The sequence below is a fragment of the Colias philodice genome, chromosome 30, assembly GCF_061535455.1.
Source record: "Colias philodice isolate Cphi_HAF_F1 chromosome 30, ilColPhil1 Martin Lab GWU primary, whole genome shotgun sequence".
In the NCBI taxonomy this organism is placed as follows: Eukaryota; Metazoa; Arthropoda; class Insecta; order Lepidoptera; family Pieridae; genus Colias; species Colias philodice.
Genome location: NC_143115.1, coordinates 444,846 through 470,688, shown reverse-complemented (window position 1 = coordinate 470,688; position 25,843 = coordinate 444,846). Strand labels below are relative to the sequence as shown.

Sequence of the window (25,843 nt, the reverse complement as noted above, 5' to 3'; positions counted from 1 at the left end):
AGAACAACTGACAAACAAAATAAAAGTTTGTCAAAATGGAATTGAGCGAAGTACAATAGGGGTTAAGAGAAAAGATCGAGAAAAACTAAAAGACATTAAAAGTAAAACTAAATTCAAGAATGCATATATAACATACAAACAACTAAAATGGAAATGGACAGGCCATATGATAAGAGAGAAGAAGGATAAATGGACTAGACAAATAACAGAATGGTACCCGATAGACTGCAAAAGGAACAGAGGAAGACAACTTACAAGGTGGGAAGATGGTATTCGAAAAATAGCAGGTCCAATGTGGACTCGAAAGGCTAGGGACAGAACAGAATGGCGATCTTTAGAGGAGGCCTTTGTCGGAAGACAAGTTGAGGAGTAACTACCGTTTGCCGAACTGAAATCACTTAAATATAAATTAAATTGTTGAGTTTATAAAGTATAATTAGTTAGTAAATGTTAGTAGTAATTAGTTCTGAGGCATACTTAGAAAAGTTTTGTTATTTAAATTAAGATCAACAATAAAGGCTTTTTATTTTTTATTTTTATTTATTTATTTATTATAGCCTATAGGTCACTGTTATAATGTATTTGTCTGTTAAATAATTAAATAAGTATTTATGTGATGTAAGGTAAAAGTAGGAAATCTATACTTTTATATTATAAAGCTGAAAAGTTTGTTTGTTTGAACGCGCTAATCTCAGGAACTACTGGTCCGATTTGAAAAATTTTTTCGGTGTTAGATAGCTCATTTATCGAGGAAGGTTATATCATCACGCCTTACCAACAGGAGTGGAGCACTGCTGGTAAAACCGCAGGGCACAGCTAGTAACGTATATTATGACTAGCTGCTCCGCGCGGTTTCACCCCCGTGGCTCCACTCCTGTTAGTCGTAGCGTGATGATATATACCCTATAGCCTTCCTCGATAAATGGGCTATCTAACACCGAAAGAATTTTACAAATCGGACCAGTAGTTCCCGAGATTAGCGCGTTCAAACAAACAAACAAACAAACTCTTCAGCTTTATAATATTAGTATAGATTTATGACTGATTGTGCGAATCTATGATATGTGATAAGCTTTTTGAACCAAGAACTAACACTTTTCTATTTTTAAGACTAAGTAGGTATGTAATAGATAGAAATTAGGATTATTTCCATTGAATTATGAAGCTTAGAACTCAGATAGTTACCTTTCCAAAAAATAAAAATGTTACCAATTTTTATCTTACTGTTTTGCTTCCGATTTCTTCAATTTTGAATGTACGGAAAACAGTACAAGTTCGTGTTATATGAATCTCTGGTATCTAGGTCAGATTCGATGCACGCCTGACTCAGCATTCCACAGTGGTAGACGGTAGTAAACTAACTTTTACTAGATGTTTTAACTGTGTTTTTGAAATAGATTTAAACAATTCAAAGTATATTCAGGGTTATTGTAAACAACTAAATCTTATATATAAAAATGAATCGCAAAATGTGTTGGTAAGCACATAACTCGAGAACGGCTGAACCGATTTCGATAATTCTTTTTTTATTATATTCCTTGAAGTACGAGGATGGTTCTTATGTAGAGAAAACGTAAATATGTACCACGGGCGAAGCCGGGGCGGACCGCTAGTAAATAAATAAAATCGTTATTTGAATTCATACATTAATTTGTCACATTGGCTTGAGGTTCAGGCCCCCTTACTAGGACTAAAAAAATATTTTTTTTATAAGCAGTCAGATGAACTTCAAAACGTTTGAAATACTGGACAGAACAATATGAAATATTATTTACAGTTGTAAAAGAGTTATCTATAGTAATATTATAAAGCTGAAAAGTTTGTTTGTTTGAAGGCGCTAATCTCAGGAACCTACTGGTCCGATTTCAAAAATTCTTTCGATGTTAGATAGCGATATCGAGGAAGGCTATAGGCTATTTTATATCATCACGCTAAGACTAATAGAAGCGTAACACTATGAGTAAAACTGCGGGGCGCAGCTAGTCTAATACAAAACCATTCTAGCATCACAAGAGTCTTACATAAAAGGAAGTTGATGACATTGCCAACTTAACTTGTTAACTTATTAACTTACATTCAAACTTCCGTTTACATCACTCGTGATTACGGTGGAATTAGTTGTGCTGTTTATGTTAATAGAATTGTATTGTTGTGTTGGTTTGATTGGGCATGACTGGATAATTTGAACTTTGAGGAATTCTGGGTGCTTAGAAGATGTTGATTTTCGTAGTGGCGTGGTTAGGTTTAAATTAAGATTTTTATATAGACAAAAAAGAGCGTGTAGCTCTATTGGCGCGTTGAGGGGAAAATTTCAAGGCCGCGTCATGGCAATACCGTCACGTCACGTCGTAATGATACGATTTTGGTAGGTATCTTTGAATCTTGCCAAAGAAGTTTCACTTCTGACGCGTGTGTACGCCACACACGCTCGTTTTTTGTCTTTTTTCTAATCGTTTGATGCTTAATAATTTTACCTTTGTCGTTGTAAGTTATAAAATATTAACTTTCCGTCTTGTTTATATATTTATTTAATTACTAGAGGTCCGCCCCGGCTTCGCCCGTGGTACATATTTCGCAATAAAAGGTAGCCTATGTCCTTTCTCGGGTATCAAAATATCTCCATACCAAATTTCATACAAATTGGTTCAGTAGTTTAGGCGTAATTGAGTAACAGACAGACAGACAGAGTTACTTTCGCATTTATAATATTAAGTATGGATTTAACAATTGAAAAACAATGGATTACACACTCTTTGGTTTTCATGACATGTGTCATTGTAGAAGCATTGACCGTGAACAAAGATTATTTATTTTTTGTATTGTACTTATTTGTTTAGGTGCAGTCAAAGGTTAAATTTGATTTTGATTTGTTAAGTGGTGATTAAGTGATTTTTGTTGGTTTTTACATGTTTTGGCGTTGTGTAGAATCATGTTTTTTTTTTTGTTTCTTTATATTTTTTGTAGTTACCGGTCAAATGTGGCTACTTGACCACATTTTTTTACTTTTTCTTAGCTAACTTATTTATATTAAACTTTTATTAACATTTTATGATTTGTTCATGTCATGAATGATTTAATCATTCACTTTTACTAGGTATTTCTTTAAAATATATTGAATCTGACATTATTTACAAATAAACGTAATACAGGTCAAGTTGACACTGATGTGGTATCTTGACCTTGCACATCAGTTTTCTTAGGTAGATGCTTAACATTCTTGTTTTAGGCTAAGTTGCTATTACTTTTTAATTCTTCGACTTTTTAAATATTGCAGCCCGAAGCTTTACAATAAACTGTTAGGCTCTGGCTGCCTGGTCAAGTTGCCACGGGATTTGTAATGATTTCATACAAAGCATTACATGTCGGATAGGGCTGTCACAAACAAGACACAAATTTTAATGAACTATTTATTTATTAAACTAAATTTAATACATGTGTATATGTATATTACTTAATACTTATAAGTATTTATTAATAGGTAAGGAAACATTTATTTTTCATTAGAAATATGCTAAATCGTTGTCATCAAAGAGAGTATAAGTATCTGGATTGTCCGAAATTTGCAGCAAATTTATTGATTTTACTATGCAAAACTCGAAACAGATAAAAAAAGGAAAAAATGCAGTCACGTTATTTTTTGTGTCAACCCTAGGCGTCGGTCAAGTTGCCACGCAGCGGTCAATGGCAACTTGACCTAACCTGAGGCATCAATGCCCAAGCAAATATTTCGACAGATGAGCCTAAAATTGGATAGTTCCCACTGTAAAATCAATCTCTAGGGTTTATTACACAACATATCAAAACTGTACTCACCTGAGATGTGCAGTTTAAGCTCTACAAACATAATAATACTGACACCGGCAAAAGATCCTTAGTCACAGTCACACTTCGATACGTTATATTGCGAGAACCAACAGCGTTACCGCTTTAAAATTAAAATATGTTGCCAATTAATATTTTAAAAACCTACCAACATCGATACGTTAGGTCAATTTGCTTTCAATTCTACAAAATTTGATATTTTGTTGTTAAACGGAAGGTGTGGTCAAGTTGCCAAGTAAAGGTCAAGTAGCCACATTTGACGGTACCTGTTTTGAAAATTGTGATTTTCGATTAAATTAATATCTAAATATGAAATCGAAATATTTATTTATTAAGACTTACACAAATATATTTTATGAAAAATGTTAATTTCACATATTTACATAAGGCTATTTCTATCTATGATATACAAATTGTGTTTATCCGTCTGTCAACTTCATCACACCTTCCAAATGGATGAAGCAAGATGTTCACCATCATCATCATCAGCCCATATATGTTCCCACAGTTGGGACACGGGCCTTCTATGAGGGTTTAGGCCATAATCCTACGATGTAAATTATAAATACATATAAATGTAAACATGTCCGTTTGTCCGCAGGGTTCGTGCTTGCATCAGCCGTGGTGCTGCTCCTCCTCGGCATAATTTGCGCGATATTCTTCAGCACGTGGGTGCGGCTGTTTATTGACCATGTAAGTGTATACTCAAACTCAAACTTAATCTCTAACTCAAATATTTATTTATTGAACTGGACATTTAGATACGCTTTTGAATCAGAAAAAAGTGGTAAATGGTATTTATAAATATATCATACATTTTTATTTACTACTAGCGGTCCGCCCCGGCTTCGCCCGTGGTACATATTTACGTTTTCTCAACATAAAAACTATCCTCGTACTTCAAGGAATATAATAAAAAAAGAATTATCGAAATCGGTTCAGCCATTCTCGAGTTATGCGCTTACCAACACATTTTGCGATTCATTTTTATATATAAGATGACGATTCAAAAGTGCTTCAAAAAGTCTATTGGGATAAATAAATGTTTGAATTTGATATATGTAGTTAATATACTATAGTAGGTACTACTGAGGAGGGTATTATGGTCTTATATCTATAAATAAATTAAATAGAACTCAGGAGTAGGGCCTCATCAGATGACTAGAAAATGTAGTATAGTAAAGACCGAATGTCGATCCAACTTCTATATTATTATTAATTTTTTAATACAATGCATTTAGCAATTCATTCCATTTCAATACAATTGAAAAGCATAATATATTGCTATATTGTTATTTATACGTGTATCGAGATTGAAGATAGAAAACACGTAGGTACAAATCTATAACCTAAATCCGACCAGGTCCTAGATAAGTACTAGATAGAAATATCCATAGAACCTTGAAAGTTCAAGCGGGCTGCAAGTCGCGAATGCCTGCCTAATGACGCGAAAGATCACTTATACGATACGATCATACGATATTTTTATAAGAGACGATATGTCGTCTCGAAATTTTCGTTACATTCACAGAAAGCTGAATGTCACTTTTACTTTTATTAATGTGTAGTTTTATTTCTCTTTAAATTATAATTACAGCAGTTAAATGTTGTGTACGTGACGTTATTACACAAATTTTTCTAAAGTACTTTTTTTAACACAATATCTGTTAAATCTTAAAATAAAAATCCTTGTGATTATATCTTGTCTCGCGTAAAACTTGTTACAGTAAATAATAATGCTGAACTTTCGCAACATCGTTTATAATATTTTATTATTGAAGTGAAACTTCTTTATCGGGGTTGGAAAAAAATTTAGTGTAACATTTTTTTCATTACGCGTGACATTTTTCCATTACGCGCCATCTTTTTCTTATCCCTACCACGCGTGATTCGACGTATTTCTGTAAAGTTGCATATAGTAAATTATTCTTTGAAAAATATGGTCATAAAGAAGTTTCATTTCTTACGTGTGTACACGCACACCTTTTTTTTATTTAGTCAATGGGAAAGTTTTTTATGATTTTCACAGTGGTACTTTTTTCATTTCAAGTAAAAGAAAATTTGTGAGTATAGATTGTATGGACTTTTGCACAGATATTAATTATTGTTCTTTACGGTAAAATTGCCTTCTTTAAGTTAAAGTTAATCCAATTTTACTAGCTGTTTATGTGTAATTGACATACATACATGCGAAATTAGCAATCACGAAAAATTATCACGTCATCAAATAATAAAATTCATGTTATAAAAGCCATAACTGGATTACAAATTGCCAAATCTTCTAATCTACAGCTAAATTCTTAACGATAAAAAGGCACGTAATAAAAAGTCGTTTAGTCACAGCGGTCGTGTCGTAACCGTGGATTATAAAACCGCTGTTTATCCTCGACCCGATAACGCCACAGTATACAGATACAACCAGTGGGGAAACTTCATACAACACGTTCGAAATGGCTCACGCACACAAGTAAGCGTGTTAACGAGAATCGTAAGGATATTCATATATCTAATATTTTTGGTTTTATGGCGTGAAAGGATGCAGGTTCGATTCCCGCCTCGTGATCGATTTTTTTCTATTCTTTACAAATTTATATTTATATCTGTCAATTGTGATAATACCCTTATGATTCTCGTAAATACGCTTGTGTGCGTGAACCATTTCGAACGTGTTGTATGAAGTTTCCCTTCTGGTTGTATCTGTATATTGTGATAACGCGTTTGCTGACTTGCTATTGCCAAATGTTTTGTAATAAAATAACGTGTGTTTGTCGGGTGTAAAGGTACTTTTGTCGTATGTAAAGAACCGCTGTAGCGCAGTGGTTAGAATACTGCTTAAATTATAAATGCAAAAGTTTGTATGTTTGTTGGTTTGTTACTCATTCACGCAAAAACTGCTGAACCGATTACAATGAAATTTAGCACACATGTAACTGTAACTTGGATTAACACATAGGATATGTTTTATCCCGGAAATCCAACGGAAACGGGAACTATGCGGGTTATTCTTTGAAAACGCGGGCGTAAAGCTAGTGTTGAAATAAAATAAAACGCTAGCAAATTTCATAGCTCTATAATAATATTGACAACGGGATTTTTGCCCGTCCGGTTTGAATATTAATTAGTTTAATTCACGTATAACTGGATAAGATAATACCGTTATGTATTATTCACATTATTTTAAGTTTTTTTTTGTTTATTTTGCCAAGTATAAAAGTGGAGCTAGCTGAATGTGTTTTTTTGGATTGCAATTCCGTTTTTTGTAGTGTTAGTTGATTTAACATTATTATCATTTTTAAGTTGATTTGTTTATTATATAAATCTTAGATCATTAAATAATGTATGTAGTAGGACCACCTCCTTGGTACAGTGGTTGACGCATGAGCGTAACACCGAGGAGTCCTGGGTTCGATTCCCGGTGGAGACGAAAAAAAAAAACGTCTTGGTCTGGCAGGACACAAAAGGCTGATCACCTACTTGTCCCTAAAGAAAATCGATCAGTGAAACAGATGTATAATGCATCTGCCCCTTACCCCACTAGGGGACATGGGACTTCACTTTTTTTTAAGATATAGATATAGGTATTGGCAACAATTATTTTTTTATTAATTTTGTTATTTTAAGTGAAAGTTTAGTAAAAACTAAATATCAATTCATTTATGACTAATTGTATCATGTAGTTCACAATAAAATGTGCGAGACCTATTATTTAGCGAAGAAATCAAACCATCCTAGCCTATGCTTTTTGTACATCAACAACGGTTCATTTTATCTAGCCTGACATACATTAATATTAAATACAAACATAGGTTTAACTTGATCATTAATTAGTTTGAATTAAGCTATGACGTCACAATATGGCGTTAGATCAATCCTATTCATAGTTGGATAACAATATTTGCTACTATCTGCATTTTCATGGTGCAACTCCATGACCAACAATAGGGACAAGGTTATAAGTAGGTACTGTGCTTAATGCATTCGTCACACTCCCACGTGATTTGGCAATAGAAATAATGCTTGATGATAATGTTGTGGGTTCAAGGGTTTTAATAATTGCATCTTATATACAATAATGTATAAAAATGGTTAATGGTTGACGGGTCAATCGTGGCTTTGCTAGGGTTAAGGTTTGTGAACTGTGGAATATAATAATATTGTCGTGGAGCCACATGCTTATTTCTTTATCAATTTACACATATACATCTATTTATACCTGTATCTATTCCTTAATCATCTATTTATAAATGTATCTATTCCGTATCCATACATCTATTTATACCTGTATCTATTCGGTACCCATACATATATATTAATACCTGTAGGTATCTATTCCGTACCCAGACATCCATACTAATATTATAAATGCGAAAGTAACTCTGTCTGTCTGTCTGTTACTCAATCACGCCTAAACTACTGAACCAATTTGCATGAAATTTGGTATGGAGATATTTTGATACCCGAGAAAGGACATAAGCTACCTTTTATTGTGAAATATGTAGGTACCACGGGCGAAGCAGGGGCGGACCTCTAGTCTATTTATAACTATATCTATCGTATTGTTACCTATAAACCTATTTATACTATTCTACCCATTTATATTATATATTCTACCCATCCACAGGAGCTGGTGCTTCGCCCCGGCTCGATGACGTTCGAATGGTGGGCGAGGCCGCCGGTGCGTCCCTTCGTGCGAGTTTACGTGTACAACGTGACGAACGCCGATGAGTTTCTGAATAATGGCTCCAAGCCGATACTGGATGAGCTCGGACCTTATGTTTACTCGTAAGTATTCTGTTGTTTATAAACAATATATGTATGTAATATATTATGGTCTAATAGGCAGCGTTGGGCGAGTAGAGGCAATCACGATAATGATGAGAGCTTAGGCCCTTCTCCCATTACGATACTTCTAGAATACGATACTCGAGCAGAATACTAGTTAAATATTTGCTCGCTACCCGATGCTCGCATATTATGCGACTGAAAAATGACTAAATTCATCATTATTGTGCCTCGTTTTGTGGGCGGACGTTATGTCGAGCGATTCCAGTGACGAAGAAGCTCTTGCAGTTTTTCTGTTTTGTAGAAATAGAAGACGTCAACGTAATAGTAGGAAGTACTGGATTCATCTATAATATATTGAAAGAAACATAAATTGTAGAGTTTTTGTAGCCGCACGAGAACTACAACAATATGATGATAATATTTTTTTTATCTTTCTACCAACACGGTGAGTCGTGCGATATTTGTCGCGGACTTGTAGGATACCGGTAGCGTAGTGTGCGAGCCTAAATACAAATGTATGTGAGATACTCCGCTGCGACTAGTCTTCGAGACTTGCAGGATACTTGAATCGCCTGTGCGTATCGTAATGGGAGAAGGGCCTTTTTTTTTTTTTTTTTTATAGTGGGGAAATCTTCCAAAGATACCCACGGCCCCCGGGGAAGGAGCCGTGGGTTATGTCGGATTCTTACCGACTAAAACCCCACTGTGTTCCGTCGAGCCGCTTTAATGATGGGGCCGCGGGTATTTGTTGGAATTCTTCCGCGACATGGGAGAAGGGCCTAAATGTCTATGATCGGCTGTCATTGAGCTCCGTCACGCTGGAACCCGCTTTAAAAAAAACCTTACTTTTTTTCAGCCAATTTTACCTACAAACGATGCTAATAAATGTAGTATAGGTCAATTTTTTGTAGTCTTATTAGTTACTTAGAAAACATCATTGATATCGTTCGAAGTAAAAAATATAAATAATAGCGTGTTGATTAGTTTTGGAATGGGTTCCAAATTGATTGTAGTTTATTGTAGTGGCAAGAAAATTCTTTATTTGCGTTGTTTTATCTCAAATTATTGCAAGAAGGTCACAATAACAAGATTTTAAAAAATAAATAACACTTGTTCAAAAACTACAAACGATGCCATTAAATGTAGTATAGGTCAATTTTTTGTAGTCTTATTAGTTACTTAGAAAACATCATTGATATCGTTCGAAGTAAAAAATATAAATAATAGCGTGTTGATTAGTTTTGGAATGGGTTCCAAATTGATTGTAGTTTATTGTAGTGGCAAGAAAATTCTTTATTTGCGTTGTTTTATCTCAAATTATTGCAAGAAGGTCACAATAACAAGATTTTAAAAAATAAATAACACTTGTTCAAAAACTACAAACGATGCCAATAAATGTAGTATAGGTCAATTTTTTGTAGTCTTATTAGTTACTTAGAAAACATCATTGATATCGTACGAAGTAAAAAATATAAATAATAGCGTGTTGATTAGTTTTGGAATGGGTTCCAAATTGATTGTAGTTTATTGTAGTGGCAAGAAAATTCTTTATTTGCGTTGTTTTATCTCAAATTATTGCAAGAAGGTCACAATAACAAGATTTTAAAAAATAAATAACACTTGTTCAAAAACTACAAACGATGCCAATAAATGTAGTATAGGTCAATTTTTTGTAGTCTTATTAGTTACTTAGAAAACATCATTGATATCGTTCGAAGTAAAAAATATAAATAATAGCGTGTTGATTAGTTTTGGAATGGGTTCCAAATTGATTGTAGTTTATTGTAGTGGCAAGAAAATTCTTTATTTTCGTTGTTTTATCTCAAATTATTGCAAGAAGGTCACAATAACAAGATTTTAAAAAATAAATAACACTTGTTCAAAAACTACAAACGATGCCAATAAATGTAGTATAGGTCAATTTTTTGTAGTCTTATTAGTTACTTAGAAAACATCATTGATATCGTTCGAAGTAAAAAATATAAATAATAGCGTGTTGATTAGTTTTGGAATGGGTTCCAAATTGATTGTAGTTTATTGTAGTGGCAAGAAAATTCTTTATTTGCGTTGTTTTATCTCAAATTATTGCAAGAAGGTCACAATAACAAGATTTTAAAAAATAAATAACACTTGTTCAAAAACTACAAACGATGCAAATAAATGTAGTATAGGTCAATTTTTTGTAGTCTTATTAGTTACTTAGAAATTGATATCGTTCGAAGTAAAAAATATAAATAATAGCGTGTTGATTAGTTTTGGAATGGGTTCCAAATTGATTGTAGTTTATTGTAGTGGCAAGAAAATTCTTTATTTGCGTTGTTTTATCTCAAATTATTGCAAGAAGGTCACAATAACAAGATTTTAAAAAATAAATAACACTTGTTCAAAAACTACAAACGATGCCATTAAATGTAGTATAGGTCAATTTTTTGTAGTCTTATTAGTTACTTAGAAAACATCATTGATATCGTTCGAAGTAAAAAATATAAATAATAGCGTGTTGATTAGTTTTGGAATGGGTTCCAAATTGATTGTAGTTTATTGTAGTGGCAAGAAAATTCTTTATTTGCGTTGTTTTATCTCAAATTATTGCAAGAAGGTCACAATAACAAGATTTAAAAAAATAAATAACACTTGTTCAAAAACTACAAACGATGCCAATAAATGTAGTATAGGTCAATTTTTTGTAGTCTTATTAGTTACTTAGAAAACATCATTGATATCGTTCGAAGTAAAAAATATAAATAATAGCGTGTTGATTAGTTTTGGAATGGGTTCCAAATTGATTGTAGTTTATTGTAGTGGCAAGAAAATTTTTTATTTGCGTTTTTTCATCTCAAATTATTGCAAGAAGGTCACAATAACGAGATTTTAAAAAATAAATAACACTTGTTCAAAAACTACAAACGATGCCAATAAATATAGTATAGGTCAATTTTTTGTAGTCTTATTAGTTACTTAGAAAACATCATTGATATCGTTCGAAGTAAAGAATATAAATTATAGCGTGTTGATTAGTTTTGGAATGGGTTCCAAATTGATTGTAGTTTATTGTAGTGGCAAGAAAATTTTTTATTTGCGTTGTTTCATCTCAAATTATTGCAAGAAGGTCACAATAACGAGATTTTAAAAAATAAATAACACTTGTTCAAAAACTACAAACGATGCCAATAAATGTAGTATAGGTCAATTTTTTGTAGTCTTATTAGTTACTTAGAAAACATCATTGATATCGTTCGAAGTAAAAAATATAAATAATAGCGTGTTGATTCGCACTTATAATCAGTAATAAGCAAGACATACAAATATAAAGGTACTGTGACAATTGTTCATATCGTTTGTAGTTTTTATGCCAGTGTCATTTTATTATACCACTACAATTTGGCTAGTTTTATCTGATTTTTTTTGAAGTTATTTTAGAGGATAAATTATTTTACCAGTACTACAATAAACGATAAATGACAATATTAATTCCAATTTTTTATATTGCACTATTTTGAGTTTTTTTTTCGTTTCGGATGGAATTTATCCATTATTTCATTTTAATTACTTTTGTCGTCTCAGCAGTTTCGGATTATTAAGTGACTTTGTAACATTGAACAGCAAAATACTGAACATTAAAGATATCCAACTCTTTTTTTTACTTACACTAAATTACGAAACTCCCACACGCATACACAAACACGCACGTGTGCGAAGATGTATGTATGAGCATGAATATTTTTTTTTCTAAAACTACAAACGACACGAAATCCAAGGCTCATAATTGTTTTGAATATATTAACTTATTGAACACTAATTTTTTTGTTTTTTATTGCTTACAGGGGTTCAGCAGCCACTACAAATATATGAGTTTAGCTACAATCAACTACATTGTTTGTAGTTTTTGAACAAGTGTTATTTATTTTTTAAAATCTCGTTATTGTGACCTTCTTGCAATAATTTGAGATGAAACAACGCAAATAAAAAATTTTCTTGCCACTACAATAAACTACAATCAATTTGGAACCCATTTCAAAACTAATCAACACGCTATTATTTATATTTTTTACTTCGAACGATATCAATGATGTTTTCTAAGTAACTAATAAGACTACAAAAAATTGACCTATACTACATTTATTGGCATCGTTTGTAGTTTTTGAACAAGTGTTATTTATTTTTTAAAATCTTGTTATTGTGACCTTCTTGCAATAATTTGAGATAAAACAACGCAAATAAAGAATTTTCTTGCCACTACAATAAACTACAATCAATTTGGAACCCATTCCAAAACTAATCAACACGCTATTATTTATATTTTTTACTTCGAACGATATCAATGATGTTTTCTAAGTAACTAATAAGACTACAAAAAATTGACCTATACTACATTTATTGGCATTGTTTGTAGTTTTTGAACAAGTGTTATTTATTTTTTAAAATCTTGTTATTGTGACCTTCTTGCAATAATTTGAGATAAAACAACGCAAATAAAGAATTTTCTTGCCACTACAATAAACTACAATCAATTTGGAACCCATTCCAAAACTAATCAACACGCTATTATTTATATTTTTTACTTCGAACGATATCAATGATGTTTTCTAAGTAACTAATAAGACTACAAAAAATTGACCTATACTACATTTATTAGCATCGTTTGTAGGTAAAATAGGCTGAAAAAAAGTAAGGTTTTTTTTAAAGCGGGTTCCAGCGTGACGGAGCTCTGTCATTGTACATGTTGATTCGTAATCGCCGTAATGGCGGCAAACATCGACGATCATTTATTGGGCCAACGCTGCCGATTGTGAAGAGGGCCCATAAGATGTTTTTAAAGTTAGATACTTTCGCATTTATAATATTAAGTTCGCATTATCTCACAGATTTCTTTCTGTTATTTAGCTAAATATAAATAAATATATAAGACTTTTCCGTATTCTTTACCTACTGATAGTTAAAGTAATACATAAGCAGTGCTTATACAGCGATGACAAAACACCAACTTTCCAAGAAATCGTATTTAAAAGAACCTCATACAAAACTTGTTTTAATCGCACCGCTATGTTAAGTGCTATATCTACACTAATATTATAAAGAGGAAAACTTTGTTTGTTTGTTTGTTTGATTGTAATGAATAGGCTCATAAACTACTGGACCGATTTTAAAAATTCTTTCACCATTCGAAAGCTACATTATCCACGAGTAACGTAGGCTAGGTTTTATCCCGGAAATCCCACGGGAACAGGAACTATGCGGGTTTTTCTTTGAAAACGCGGGCGAAGCCGCAGGCGGAAAGCTAGTATTACATATAAAAGATTTTATTTAAATACAAGTTTAGAATGGCATTGCGAAATATTTTGCACAAGCGTTTGTAGGGTCAACTAATTCTAAAACAAAAACATCAAATGCTGTGTATTTATTATGTTACTTTGTACGCCAGAACTGCTGAACAGATTTGTATGAATTTGTTTTATGATAGAGCAAGACAAGGACTATCGTCTTCATGCTATCTCATATAATATTTGTGCTTTCAACCTATATTAAAACTAGCTTTCCGCCCGCGGCTTCGCCCGCTTTGTCTAAAACATAATAAATTATATACTAAAACCTTCTTCTTGAATATATCTCTCTTGAATAAACTCTATCTATTAAAAAAAACCGCATCAAAATCCGTTGCGTAGTTTTAAAGATTTAAACATACATAGGGACATAGGGACAGAGAAAGCGACTTTGTTTTAAATACTATGTAGTGATGATACACTAGGCCCGCGGTTTCTTCCAAGTTTTATAAAACTTAACACATTTTTGTCTATTTGTCTGTATGTCGGGGCTAAACTCAAAAATAATTGCATAGATTAACTTCGAATTATGCATAAATATTACTAAGAGGTCGGGTTTACATATAGGCTATATATCATCACGCTAAGACCAATAGGAGCGGGGCAATGCGGGTAAAACCGTGGAACACAGCTAGTAGATAATAATGATTACATAATAAATGCATATATTTATTAAACAACGATGCAGATGCACATTAAAATAAATATTATCAATCCTATAATTATCATCATCACTAGATAATAAATCCTTGAACTCGAACCTCTAGTCGATAGTCGATAATGACAAGTCAGTCGATCGACTAATCTATTCAAATCGACTACCATCACGCGATGTGGCATGTGCATAATTGGGATTTAACGAGTTGCATATGGATGCCAGGGCCGGATTTGGAATGGTAAATTTTGAGGCCCTGGAAGTATAGAATTAATTATCTATACTAATATTGTAAAGATGAGTTTGTTTGTTTGAACACGCTAATCTCAGGAACTGGTCCGATTTGAAAAATTCTTTCGGTGTTAGATAGCCCATTTATTGAGGAAGGCTATAGACTATATATCATCACGCTAAGACCAACAGGAGCGGAGTAATGCGGGTAAAACCGCAGGGCACAGCTATCTAGTGTAATATATAGGGCCCGATAGAAGTATTGTATTGAAAATTTTATATGTGTTTGCGATTGGTGGTGTAAGTAAATTAGAAATTCCGTGTATTTGTTGATTATGAGGTAGAAATATTTCCTATCTGTTTTGCTGACTGGTGTTTTTATACTTTGATGTTTAATGATATGCCTTTTATCGTTATATATTGAATAAAAAAATATAGTCATACTCACAGAATACACTTAAAAAAAGGAAATTCAATAAGTTAGGTCATTCCTGAGTGACATATAACGCTTATTTTTGTTTATCTGTTTATTTTTGTAGTCGTGCTATAACAATATATTTTTATTACTAAAACATTCTTAAAGCTTCATATCCTTTCTTTGAATGTACACAATGTAGTGAATAAACACCTCGACGATTTCCAACTATCAATCGTGGTTTGCATGTGTGATTAGTCACGACGCCTACCTAGCTTACTTAGGTACTTAAGTTAAGTTTACTTGACTTAAGTTACACTTCACTACATATCACTACATAGTATAAAACAAATTTGCTGTCGCTGTCTATCCCTATGTATGCTTAAATCTTTAAAACTACGCAACGGATTTGGTTTTTTTAATAGATAGAGACGTGTTTCTTGTAGATTTTAGTGTATGGTTTGCTAAGTTTTCAACAAAGTGGCCGAAGTTACATGTGAGAGCTATGTATATAATATGTCTGTCGAAAATAAATTCATAAACTACTGCACCGATTTTCATTCTGTTTTCACCAATAAATAGTGTGGTTATCGAGGAAGCTTCTGATATATAATTTGTAACGTTTTAGGCGGAAAGCAAGTAGACCATTTAAAAAAAAATGTGTGCGTGTACTAGTGTACACACGTAAGAAGCGAAACTTCTTTATGACCTTATTTTTAAAAAATAATTTACTATATGCAACTTAACAGAAATACGTTGGATCACGCGTGGTAGGGATAAGAAAAAGATGGCGCGTAACGGAAAAATGTCACGTGTAACGAAAAAATGTTACACTAAATTTTTTTTCCCACCCCGATAAAGAAGTTTAACTTCAAAAATTTAACTTCTAACTTAATTTAGCGTACAAATATGACAAAAGCCTTGTCAAAGTACGTCTCTGTTAGAAAATTAGTATCTGAATGTCTTGATATTCCTTGACCTTTTAAATTATATTCAATCTTCTTTACTAATCATGGTCATGTGAAAAACTCTTGTAGAACCGCCATCCTGTTACAAATGACGCGAAATTTTGTGGGTCATTTGTAACAGGATGGCGGTTCTACAGGAGTCTTAGTACGCAATGACAAAAAGAAATATAATTTGGAAAATCCAAAAGTGCACGCCTCATAATTTTTTTTTAATAAATATTAATTAATTATTATTTTTGTTTATTTAATAACAATTAAACCACATCGAATCAGACCCTGAAAAATGAAAGGGTTCTATTCCTGAGCATACTCAAGCGTAAGAGAAAAAAATAATTTGGAAAATCCAAAAGTGCACGCCTCATAATTTTTTTTAATAAATATTTATTAATTATTATTTTTGTTTATTTAATAAGAATTAAACCACATCGAATCAGACCCTGAAAAATGAAAGGGTTCTATTCCTGAGCATACTCAAGCGTAAGAGAAAAAAAAAGACTCGATTAGTAAAGTATTTCGGTCGCTATCGTGTTAACAAGAAAAAGGATCCGCACATACAGACACACGGACGTCCAAGATAGAACTTTTTTAAACTGTTTTTTAACTAGTTTAAATAACAAAAATGACATCAAAAATATCATGAACGTTAAAAATAGTGTTTTTTCTTAATATGTGTGTGTATGTATTATCTTACAAGTGCAATGTATGATACATAAAGACATTTTAAGTTTGAAAAATCAGATGTTTTGCGCGAAGTGACAGTAGTACCCACCTCAACGCTTCGCTTATGAGGCGTGCAAAAGACTCGATTAGTAAAGTATTTCGGTCGCTATCGTGTTAACAAGAAAAAGGATCCGCACATACAGACACACGGACGTCCAAGACAGAACTTTTTTAAACTGTTTTTTTTAACTAGTTTAAATAACAAAAATGACATCAAAAATATCATGAACGTTAAAAATAGTGTTTTTTCTTAATATGTGTGTGTATGTATTATCTTACAAGTGCAATGTATGATACATAAAGACATTTTAAGTTTGAAAAATCAGATGTTTTGCGCGAAGTGACAGTAGTACCCACCTCAACGCTTCGCTTATGAGGCGTGCAAAATGATGGTCCGAACGCTGATACCGGATGCGTTAAGATACTGTAATATAAAATATAACGGTATCTTAAGATAAAATATTATAGTATCTTCACCGTGTGTGACGCGCTTAATTCTCTTACAATGTCTAAAAATAGAATTAACGTATTTATGTACATAAAAAGATTCTTAAAATTTATAATAGTTATGTGCAATGAAATTAATAATTGTTATTTATCTGAAATCGCATGACGTTAAAATTGTTTTAGAGCATTTGTTTTTATTGGTTTTTATCAAGTTTTTAAGATATTTGGTATACAACCCAGATATCGTTATGTTACGGATAATTTTTACTTTGTCAGAATAGATTTCTAGGTTAATAATCTATACTAATATTATAAAGCTGAAGAGTTTGTTTGGTTGAACACGCTAATCTCAGGAACTACTGGTCCGATTTGAAAAATTCTTGTTAGATAACTCATTTATCGAGGAAGGCTATGGGCTATATAACATCACGCTAAGACCAACAGGAGTAGGCCACGCGGGTGAAACCACGGGGCGCAGCTAGTAGCTAATAAAGGATAAATTACAAAATAAATAAATTAAAATTAGACCTTGCATTGCATTGCATACATTTTGAATATTCATGGTTTATTTATTTATTTATTTACAACACTTCATTGTACAAAACAATATAGGAAATGTGGTAAATACAAATTAATGAGGTACAGAAATTTTGCACAATAGGCGGCCTTATTACTACACAGCAATCTCTGCCAGGCAACCTGGTTTGTTTTAAAAACAATAATAGGCCGTAATTAACTGTAAATTATTCATTCTTAAAAATATATTATGTAACATTTCATATGTTTATATTTAATTCGCTTTAATTCGTATAAAATAATTAAAATTAATCGATACCTAGTTTAAAATAATCGTGACCTATGAATTATTTAATGTTATCATTTTGTTTAAATTAACTCAGTTTATTAAAAATGTTTAATTCGAAATACATGTATGCAATATGATTATATTACAATTTACAAACGTTTATAAATTTGACCTTTTCATACCAAATATTATATGAATGTGACTTAACGTAACATTTTATAGAGCCCTCTTCACAATGGGCAGCGTTGGGCGAGTAGAGACAATAACGATAGTGTAGAAGGGCTAAATGTCTGTGGTCATATCATTGTTTGAAGTATGTTAATTTATGATCGCCGTAATGGCGACAAGCATCGACGATCATTTGTTGGGCCAACGCTGCCCATTCTGAAGAGGCCCTTAAGACATTCTCGACTGCTCTTCTCTTTTCTGCTTAGAAGTAAGTTAGTATGTAGATATTTATTGTGTTACTAGATTTCCGCCCGCGGCTTCGCCCGCGTTTTCAAAGGAAAACCCGCATAGTTCCCGTTCCCGTGGGATTTCCGGGATAAAACCTATCCTATGTGTTAATCCAAGTTACCCTCTATATGTGTGCTAAATTTCATTGTAATCGGTTCAGTAGTTTTTACGTGAAAGAGTAACAAACATCCATACATCCATACATCCATACAAACTTTCGCCTTTATAATAGTATTAAGATTAAGATAAGATTAAGATTAACATGATTTATTTCATCACCAACAGTGAAGAATGGGAGAAGATGAACATCACAGACAACGAGAACGGCACATTGTCGTTTTTTTACCATCGCACGTATACGTTCATGCCGGAGTTGAGCGCGGGGCCCGATGATGACTCTGTGGTGGTGCCCAATATACCTATGTTGGTGAGTATAACATGTTATTTTGTTTCTAAAATACATAGGTGTTAACTTCATACATTTCCTTTACCATCTGGTTGCTTGGTAGAGATTGCTGCTTAGCAATAAGGCCGCCTCTTGTACAAACTATGCCTTTTTTGTATTGATAATGTTATTTTTGCCATAAAAGTGTTATAAATAAATAAATAAATAGGTGACTGACCGACTGACTGACTGACTTACGCACTGTGTGTGATAAGTATTTTTTAAGCTGCACCTGTGTGTTTGTATGTAATGGATTCATTTAGGTTTGATTTATTTTATTTATTCTCTAGTCACTACATACATGTAACAGGTAAAGATAATTCGAGTTTTGTACCTCAATAAATATCAATAAAATATTTAAAAAATAGAGCGTGTATGCCGAGCACACGTGTCAGAAGTGAAACTTCTTTGGCAAGATTGAATGAAAGTTCAATACTTCAAAAAAATAGTGAATAAGTACTTAATGTGAATCTTACTAGCTAAACGTAAAATGAAAAAAAACTTAAACATTGAAACCCAACAGTTACAGTTATTTTGTATATAAGATACAAAATAACTTGAAAATCAGTTCAAGTTAATGACCTACTAATGGAAACAATAAAAAACATATTCAACAAATAGACGTTTAAAATAATGGAATGAAGTAGCAAAAACAGAAATTACATAAAGCACCACTCACTGTATTTAATTATAATTAGGTATTTTACTTGTACAAATAATTATTTAAATTGTACTGTTTTGTGTAATAATATAAGTTATGTAATTGTTTCGAATTTAAATGTTATACTGTGTTAAATACATGCATTATGTGTATGTTTATTTTAATTTGAATACGGTTAGGTGTTGAAAAAAATATGTTTTGTAACAGTTTTTTATTTAATTTATTTTAATTTATACAACAGCCCCCTCGACCCGTAATAAAAACTGAAAATAAGTACATAATTTAGCATAAGTTATTTCAGAATCAGTAGCTTGTTACTAGCGAAATAATTTTTGCAGTTATTGTTTGTCCGATAAAATAGCAATTCTAGCTAGTAAATTGTAGTTTTTTTATTTCTTCTGATGGAAAATTTGTAATCAAGTATACAGCAATTATAATTTAAGATTTTTTAGGGCCGATTTTTCAATCCTTGGTTAAAATTTATCCGTCCAATAAAGAAACACGTACATATTAAAATGTCATAGTCCGGGATACATCGCCCATTTTTGCAAGTGATTACTATCAAGCTAATTTTCCGTGAGTAGCTTTATTTTGATGAGACGCCCAATAATTTCCTGTACGAAACTCTCGATTGTGGTAGCTAACAGAGGTAACAAGGATAAAATTTTTTGATTTGATGGTTCTCGCTGGTTAAAGATGAAGATTTTGTTTGTTTGAACACGCTAATCTCAGGAGGTACTGGTCCGATTTGAAAAATTATTTCGGTGTTAGATAGCCCATTTATCGAGGAAGGCTATAGGCTATATATTATCATCACGCTAAGACCCACGGGAGCAATGCGGGTGAAACCGCGCAGCACAGCTAGTTTATAATAATACATAGTACATATCAAAGAAAACATACCACAATATTTAATGATATTACCAAAATACATACTCGTATCTTATTTCCCTATAACGAGCGGAAACAAAAAACCCTTTACGTATTTTTAAGAATGAAAGTCAAGTCCTTAACAAGTGAAAGTACATGCAGAGATGTTAATTTGGTGCTTATTACGATATGGTATGACGTAAAACTTGTGACGTAATTGTATGTACATAAGTATTAACAGGTATGTGTGTGTGATTGTGTATGTATGTGTTTGGTATAGAGCATGGAATGGGGATAAGATTTTGTGTTTGTATGTCTCTATATTTGACCGCCTCCTTGGTACAGTGGTTGACCGAGGGGTCCTGGGTTCGATTCCCGGTGGAGACGAAGAAAAAAAAATGTCTCGGTCTGGCAGGACACAGAAGGCTGATCACCTACTTGTCCCTAAAGAAAATCGATCAGTGAAACAGATGTATGAATAATGCATCTGCCCCTTACCCCACTACGGGGACACGGGACTACACTTTTTTTTTTTCTTATGTCTCTATATTACGTCTAAAATGCTGTGTGGATTTTGATATAGGACAAATGCAATTCTCGTGAAGTAACTCGATTAGGTTTTATAATAAGTAATATAATTTAATAAGAATGGAGATTTGTATGAAGTGGAAGATCGTGTGATATATATATTATAGCCTTCCTCGATAAATGGGCTATCTAACACCGAAAAAATTTTTCAAATCGGACCAGTAGTTCCTGAGATTAGCGCGTTCCAACAAACAATCTCTTCAGCTTTATAATACTCTAAGTATCTATACTAATATTATAAAGAGGAAAAGTTTGTAAATATGTAATTATGTATGTAGGTATTGTTTTCACGCATAAACGTCTTAACCGATTTTGATGAAATTTGGCACATACAATCTTTAGACCCTGAGAAAGAACATAGGCTACCTTTTATGGCGAAATATGTACCACGGGCGAAGCCGGGCGGACCGCTAGTAATAAGTATAGATGATATGTGATTAATAAACTCCGGGACTATTTTCAAACATTTTTATGAATATTTAACAAATATGACACAAGTGCAATATAAATGAAAGTGACAAATCGTAGTCTGCGCGTACGCATACGCTGCTTGACACTTTCCAAGTGATTATCTACAGTGTCTCTAATTGTTTTTGAATTTAAAGTTATTGTGGAATATGTAAAACTGTAGTTTTTTAGTAATCGGTAGATGAGATAATTTTTTTATGTTTTTATTATTATGTTGAATGTATTTAAAAAAATGTATTTTATTGTCTAATAACCAATGTGCATTTGTAAAAATAAAACAGTTTTCCTATAAAATTGATCACATAAAAATGAATCGCAAAATGTGTTGGTAAGCGCATAACTCGAGAACGGCTGAACCGATTTCGATAATTCTTTTTTTATTAAATTCCTTGAAGTACCAGGATGGTTCTTATGTAGAGAAAACATAAATATGTACCACGGCCGAAGCCGGGGCGGACCGCTAGTCTACTATATAAAAATAAGTCGGGTTTTCCTTCCTGACGCTATAACTCCAGAATGCACGAACCGATTTCCACGGTTTTGCATTCGTTGGAAAGGTCTCGGGCTCCGTGAGGTTTATAGCAAAGAAAAGGTGTCACTGGTGGCGAAACGGAGTTCGCCCGGTTTGCTAGTTTGTTATAGTTTTTATTGTTGTAGTATTTGTTAATAGGTATGTAAGTTACTATCTAGTATGTATCTACATATTATGACTTTTTACATATAATGATTAAGTGCCATTTATTTTAAGCAATTTTGGGCTAAAATTACAAGTTAAAAATCAAAATTAAATCTCTTTCTATACTTAATAGTTAATATTATAAAGAGGAAAGGATGTTTGTAATTATGTGTGTATGGTTTTCACGCATAAACTACTGGACCGATTTTGATTAAATTTGGCACAGATAATCTTTAGACCCTGAAAAAGAACATAGGCTACCTTTTTTGCGAAATATGTACCACGGGCGAAGTCGGGGCGGACCGCTAGTATGTTATAAAAGAAAAACTTTAAAAATTAAGAAAACAGTGGTTATTTAAAGTTTGCGAAAGCAGTCTGTCGGGTCAGTTTGTTTAAAATAAATACCCACATTTTATTAAAAGAAGAAACTGGACGCTTTAATAAGATAGATTCATCAAATTATTGTATTGTCACCGATCCTTGATAAGTGTACAAAGTTTGAATTAAATGTCCGTTTAAAGTGGGTCAAAATCGAGTATAAAGGATTCGGTAACAAACATACAGATGAAGCTAATAAAAAATTGCATGTCTGTCTTTCTGTGCTATGTCTATATACGTAACGGTTGTCACGCTTTGCAGTTCGTTTCAATTCAACTCACATGATAGATAATATTATTTGCTAACCAGCTGCAGCGGTCCGCCCCGGCTTCACCCGTGGTACATGTTTACGTTTTCTATCCATGAGAAACATCTTCGTACTTATAAAAAAAAATTAACGAAATCGGTTCAGTGGTTCTCGAGATTTGCGCTTAGCAAAAACAAACAAACTAATTTAGCGTTTCTTTTTTCAAGAAAACAACGCCACGATATGTCCTGTTAGCATATGTATCTGTCAGTTAAAATAACAAATACATAATCACTAAATAATATAAAGCAAATTCGCTTCTCGCCTCTGTCTGTTAATGCAAGCTTCGATCTATAAAATTACGCAACAGATTTTGATGAGATTTTGTAATAGATAGAGTTGTTCAAGAGGAAGGTTTCAGTATATAATAATTTATTAGGATTTAGGCAAAGCGGACGAAGCCGCGCGAAGAAGATAGTAATACATAAAACTATAGTTCATTGATCAATAAAGTATACAGGCAAATAATTACCTACCTAGTGTTAAATATAGACTCACGGTCTATCCCGTTATGTGGCTAGAGGTCAATGAACTTGTGTGTGTGTTTGTGTGTATATCGGTAACGGCTGTGACGATTGATTGAAGAGTGGGTAGTGGATTGGATTAATATTTGAGAGGATGGACAGACGGATAGGTAGTTGTGTCTTGTTATTTAGCACTAGCAGCTCAGCCTGGCATGACCCGGGATAAAAACGAAATAAAATATAGCCTATGTGACTTAAAAAAGGTGCCTTTTTTGTCAAACATTTTTTTTTAATCGGTCCAGTAGTTTTGGTTTGATAACATTGTTTCCTCTTTATTAGTTTTAAATGGCTTAACAGACAGACAATATTTTTTTCTGTTTCTGCACTAATGAATTCACCTTTATAATTTTTTTTTATTTTACACATTCAAGGAAATTAATGAATAAAATTTTAATATAAGATTTTTGCAATTAAGAGACGTAATTATGTTATTTTTTTAAATTTGCAACCTCCAAAATACGAAATTTTAAGGTTTACGGGAAATCAACAACACGACTACCTTGTGAAAAGTGACAAAAACGTAAGGTTATTTATTGACCTCTGGGTTTCATTAACCTGTGTTTATTTAAAAAAAAATAACATTAAAATAGGCTTATTAAATCTTTAGCAGTGAAATGAGCTGATATTTATTGAATGTGAAGATATTTAGGATAAATGAAAGAAACTTTTAGGATAAGAACGATCTACATTTAATCTATACTTTTAATATTATAAAGCTGAAGAGTTTGTTTGTATGAACGTGCTGATCTCAGTAACTACTAGTCCGAATTAAAAAATTCTTTCGGTGTTAGATACCCCATTTATCGAGGAAGGCTATAGGCTATGTATCATCACGCTAAGACCAACAGGAGCGGAGTAATGCGGGTAAAACCGCGAGCACAGCTAGTTGTTACAATAAAAGTACAGATAAATTGTAAAAATATGGATAATATATTTTTACTGATCATAGTTACATCAAAATTATTATTTTTTAAGTTACAACGATAAGCTTTCGTAAATATATGCTTTTGCCGTGGTTTTATTTTATAAAAAAGATTTTGTTCCTCCCTTGTTTTGCTTGGAAATAAGATATGTTATAGTTATCTACTGATTATCTGATTAGTTTTCTAAAAGCGCTGGGCCCATTTTGATGTAAATCTTATTAGCAGATAGCATATCAGTCTTTATAGATTCAGCAGTCTTTATAAAAATGATTATATAAAGACGTACATGGAAAATTATATTTTTACGCAAGCAAACACACGCTCTAACTAGTATGTAAAAATAAAGCTCATTACCATCATTGAGATATACATATGGAGACGACACCGCCTACATCACTTATGTTCCGCTCAACATAAGCCATATGGCTTAACTGCACGCTCATTTTTTATTTGTTTTAAAGTGAAACGCATCAAAATATATGCCTTCGTGTGTGTTACGATATTGCACAAATAATACGGAAAAGTGACTAACATAACTTTTCATCGATAAGATTAATAAAACTAGATAATAATTTTTTAGACTTAGTTAGAGCAAAAATATGGCGCACAGATTTTGTTCGTGGTGTCTCCTCCATACGTAGTAATATTATCTCAATGCTTATTAACACACATGAAGCTAAGATGAAGGCCAAAACAAAAAATATATTACGTGCGTGTAATTTTTGAATCACGTCGCGGTAAGCAGGAAATAATTGTCTAGGTCGTCAGGTGAAGGTCGTGGTGGCCATTATATTTATAAATATATGACTTTAAATAATTATGTAATTGTGTATGTGAAAATTTATCTTGATAATTATTGTAAAGTGTATGCTTTGAAAAATCAAAGTAATGAAGCGATTGCGCTCAAATTTGGGCACGATTTTGAATTTTCAAGCTTCATTTGTTCATATGTTTTCCTTATTTCTCACTTATATTAGAGTATAATATATTCTATGTGATAACGAGCATTGCTCTTTCTATTGTATTTCAAGCCAATCTATCGTAAAAGACTCGATCTTTATTAGTCAGCGATATCATTTTTTTAAGTGTAACGTACATCACTAAAATATTTATTGAATAATAATATTTTAAGCGTGTTCGCGAACGTTTTTGCGAGCTTTTGAATTCTTTTTGTCACCAAACTTAAACGAAATATACTCCGTGTCAAAATCGAGCCAAAAGGAGTTGGTTATATACAATCTGACTGACCGGTTGGTTGTGGCCCTGCCTTCCAAGCCAGAGGTCGTGGGTTCGATTCCCACCCCGGGCAAATATTTGTGTGATGAACATAGATGTTTGCTCTGTGTCTGGGTGTGTTAATTATTTATTTATGTATTTT

At 32.6% G+C, this 25,843-nt stretch overlaps 1 protein-coding gene across 1 annotated transcript in view; it reads left to right on the top strand.

The window, feature by feature from the left end:
* Nucleotides 1–25,843, top strand: part of emp (epithelial membrane protein) — a 128,716-nt gene that overhangs the window by 89,704 nt on the left and 13,169 nt on the right. Inside the window, exons 3-5 of the mRNA XM_089713414.1 lie at nucleotides 4,424–4,515; nucleotides 8,444–8,604; nucleotides 18,911–19,052. Of these exons, the coding sequence (XP_089569540.1) occupies nucleotides 4,424–4,515; nucleotides 8,444–8,604; nucleotides 18,911–19,052 (395 nt within the window). The remainder of the gene's footprint in view (nucleotides 1–4,423; nucleotides 4,516–8,443; nucleotides 8,605–18,910; nucleotides 19,053–25,843) is intronic.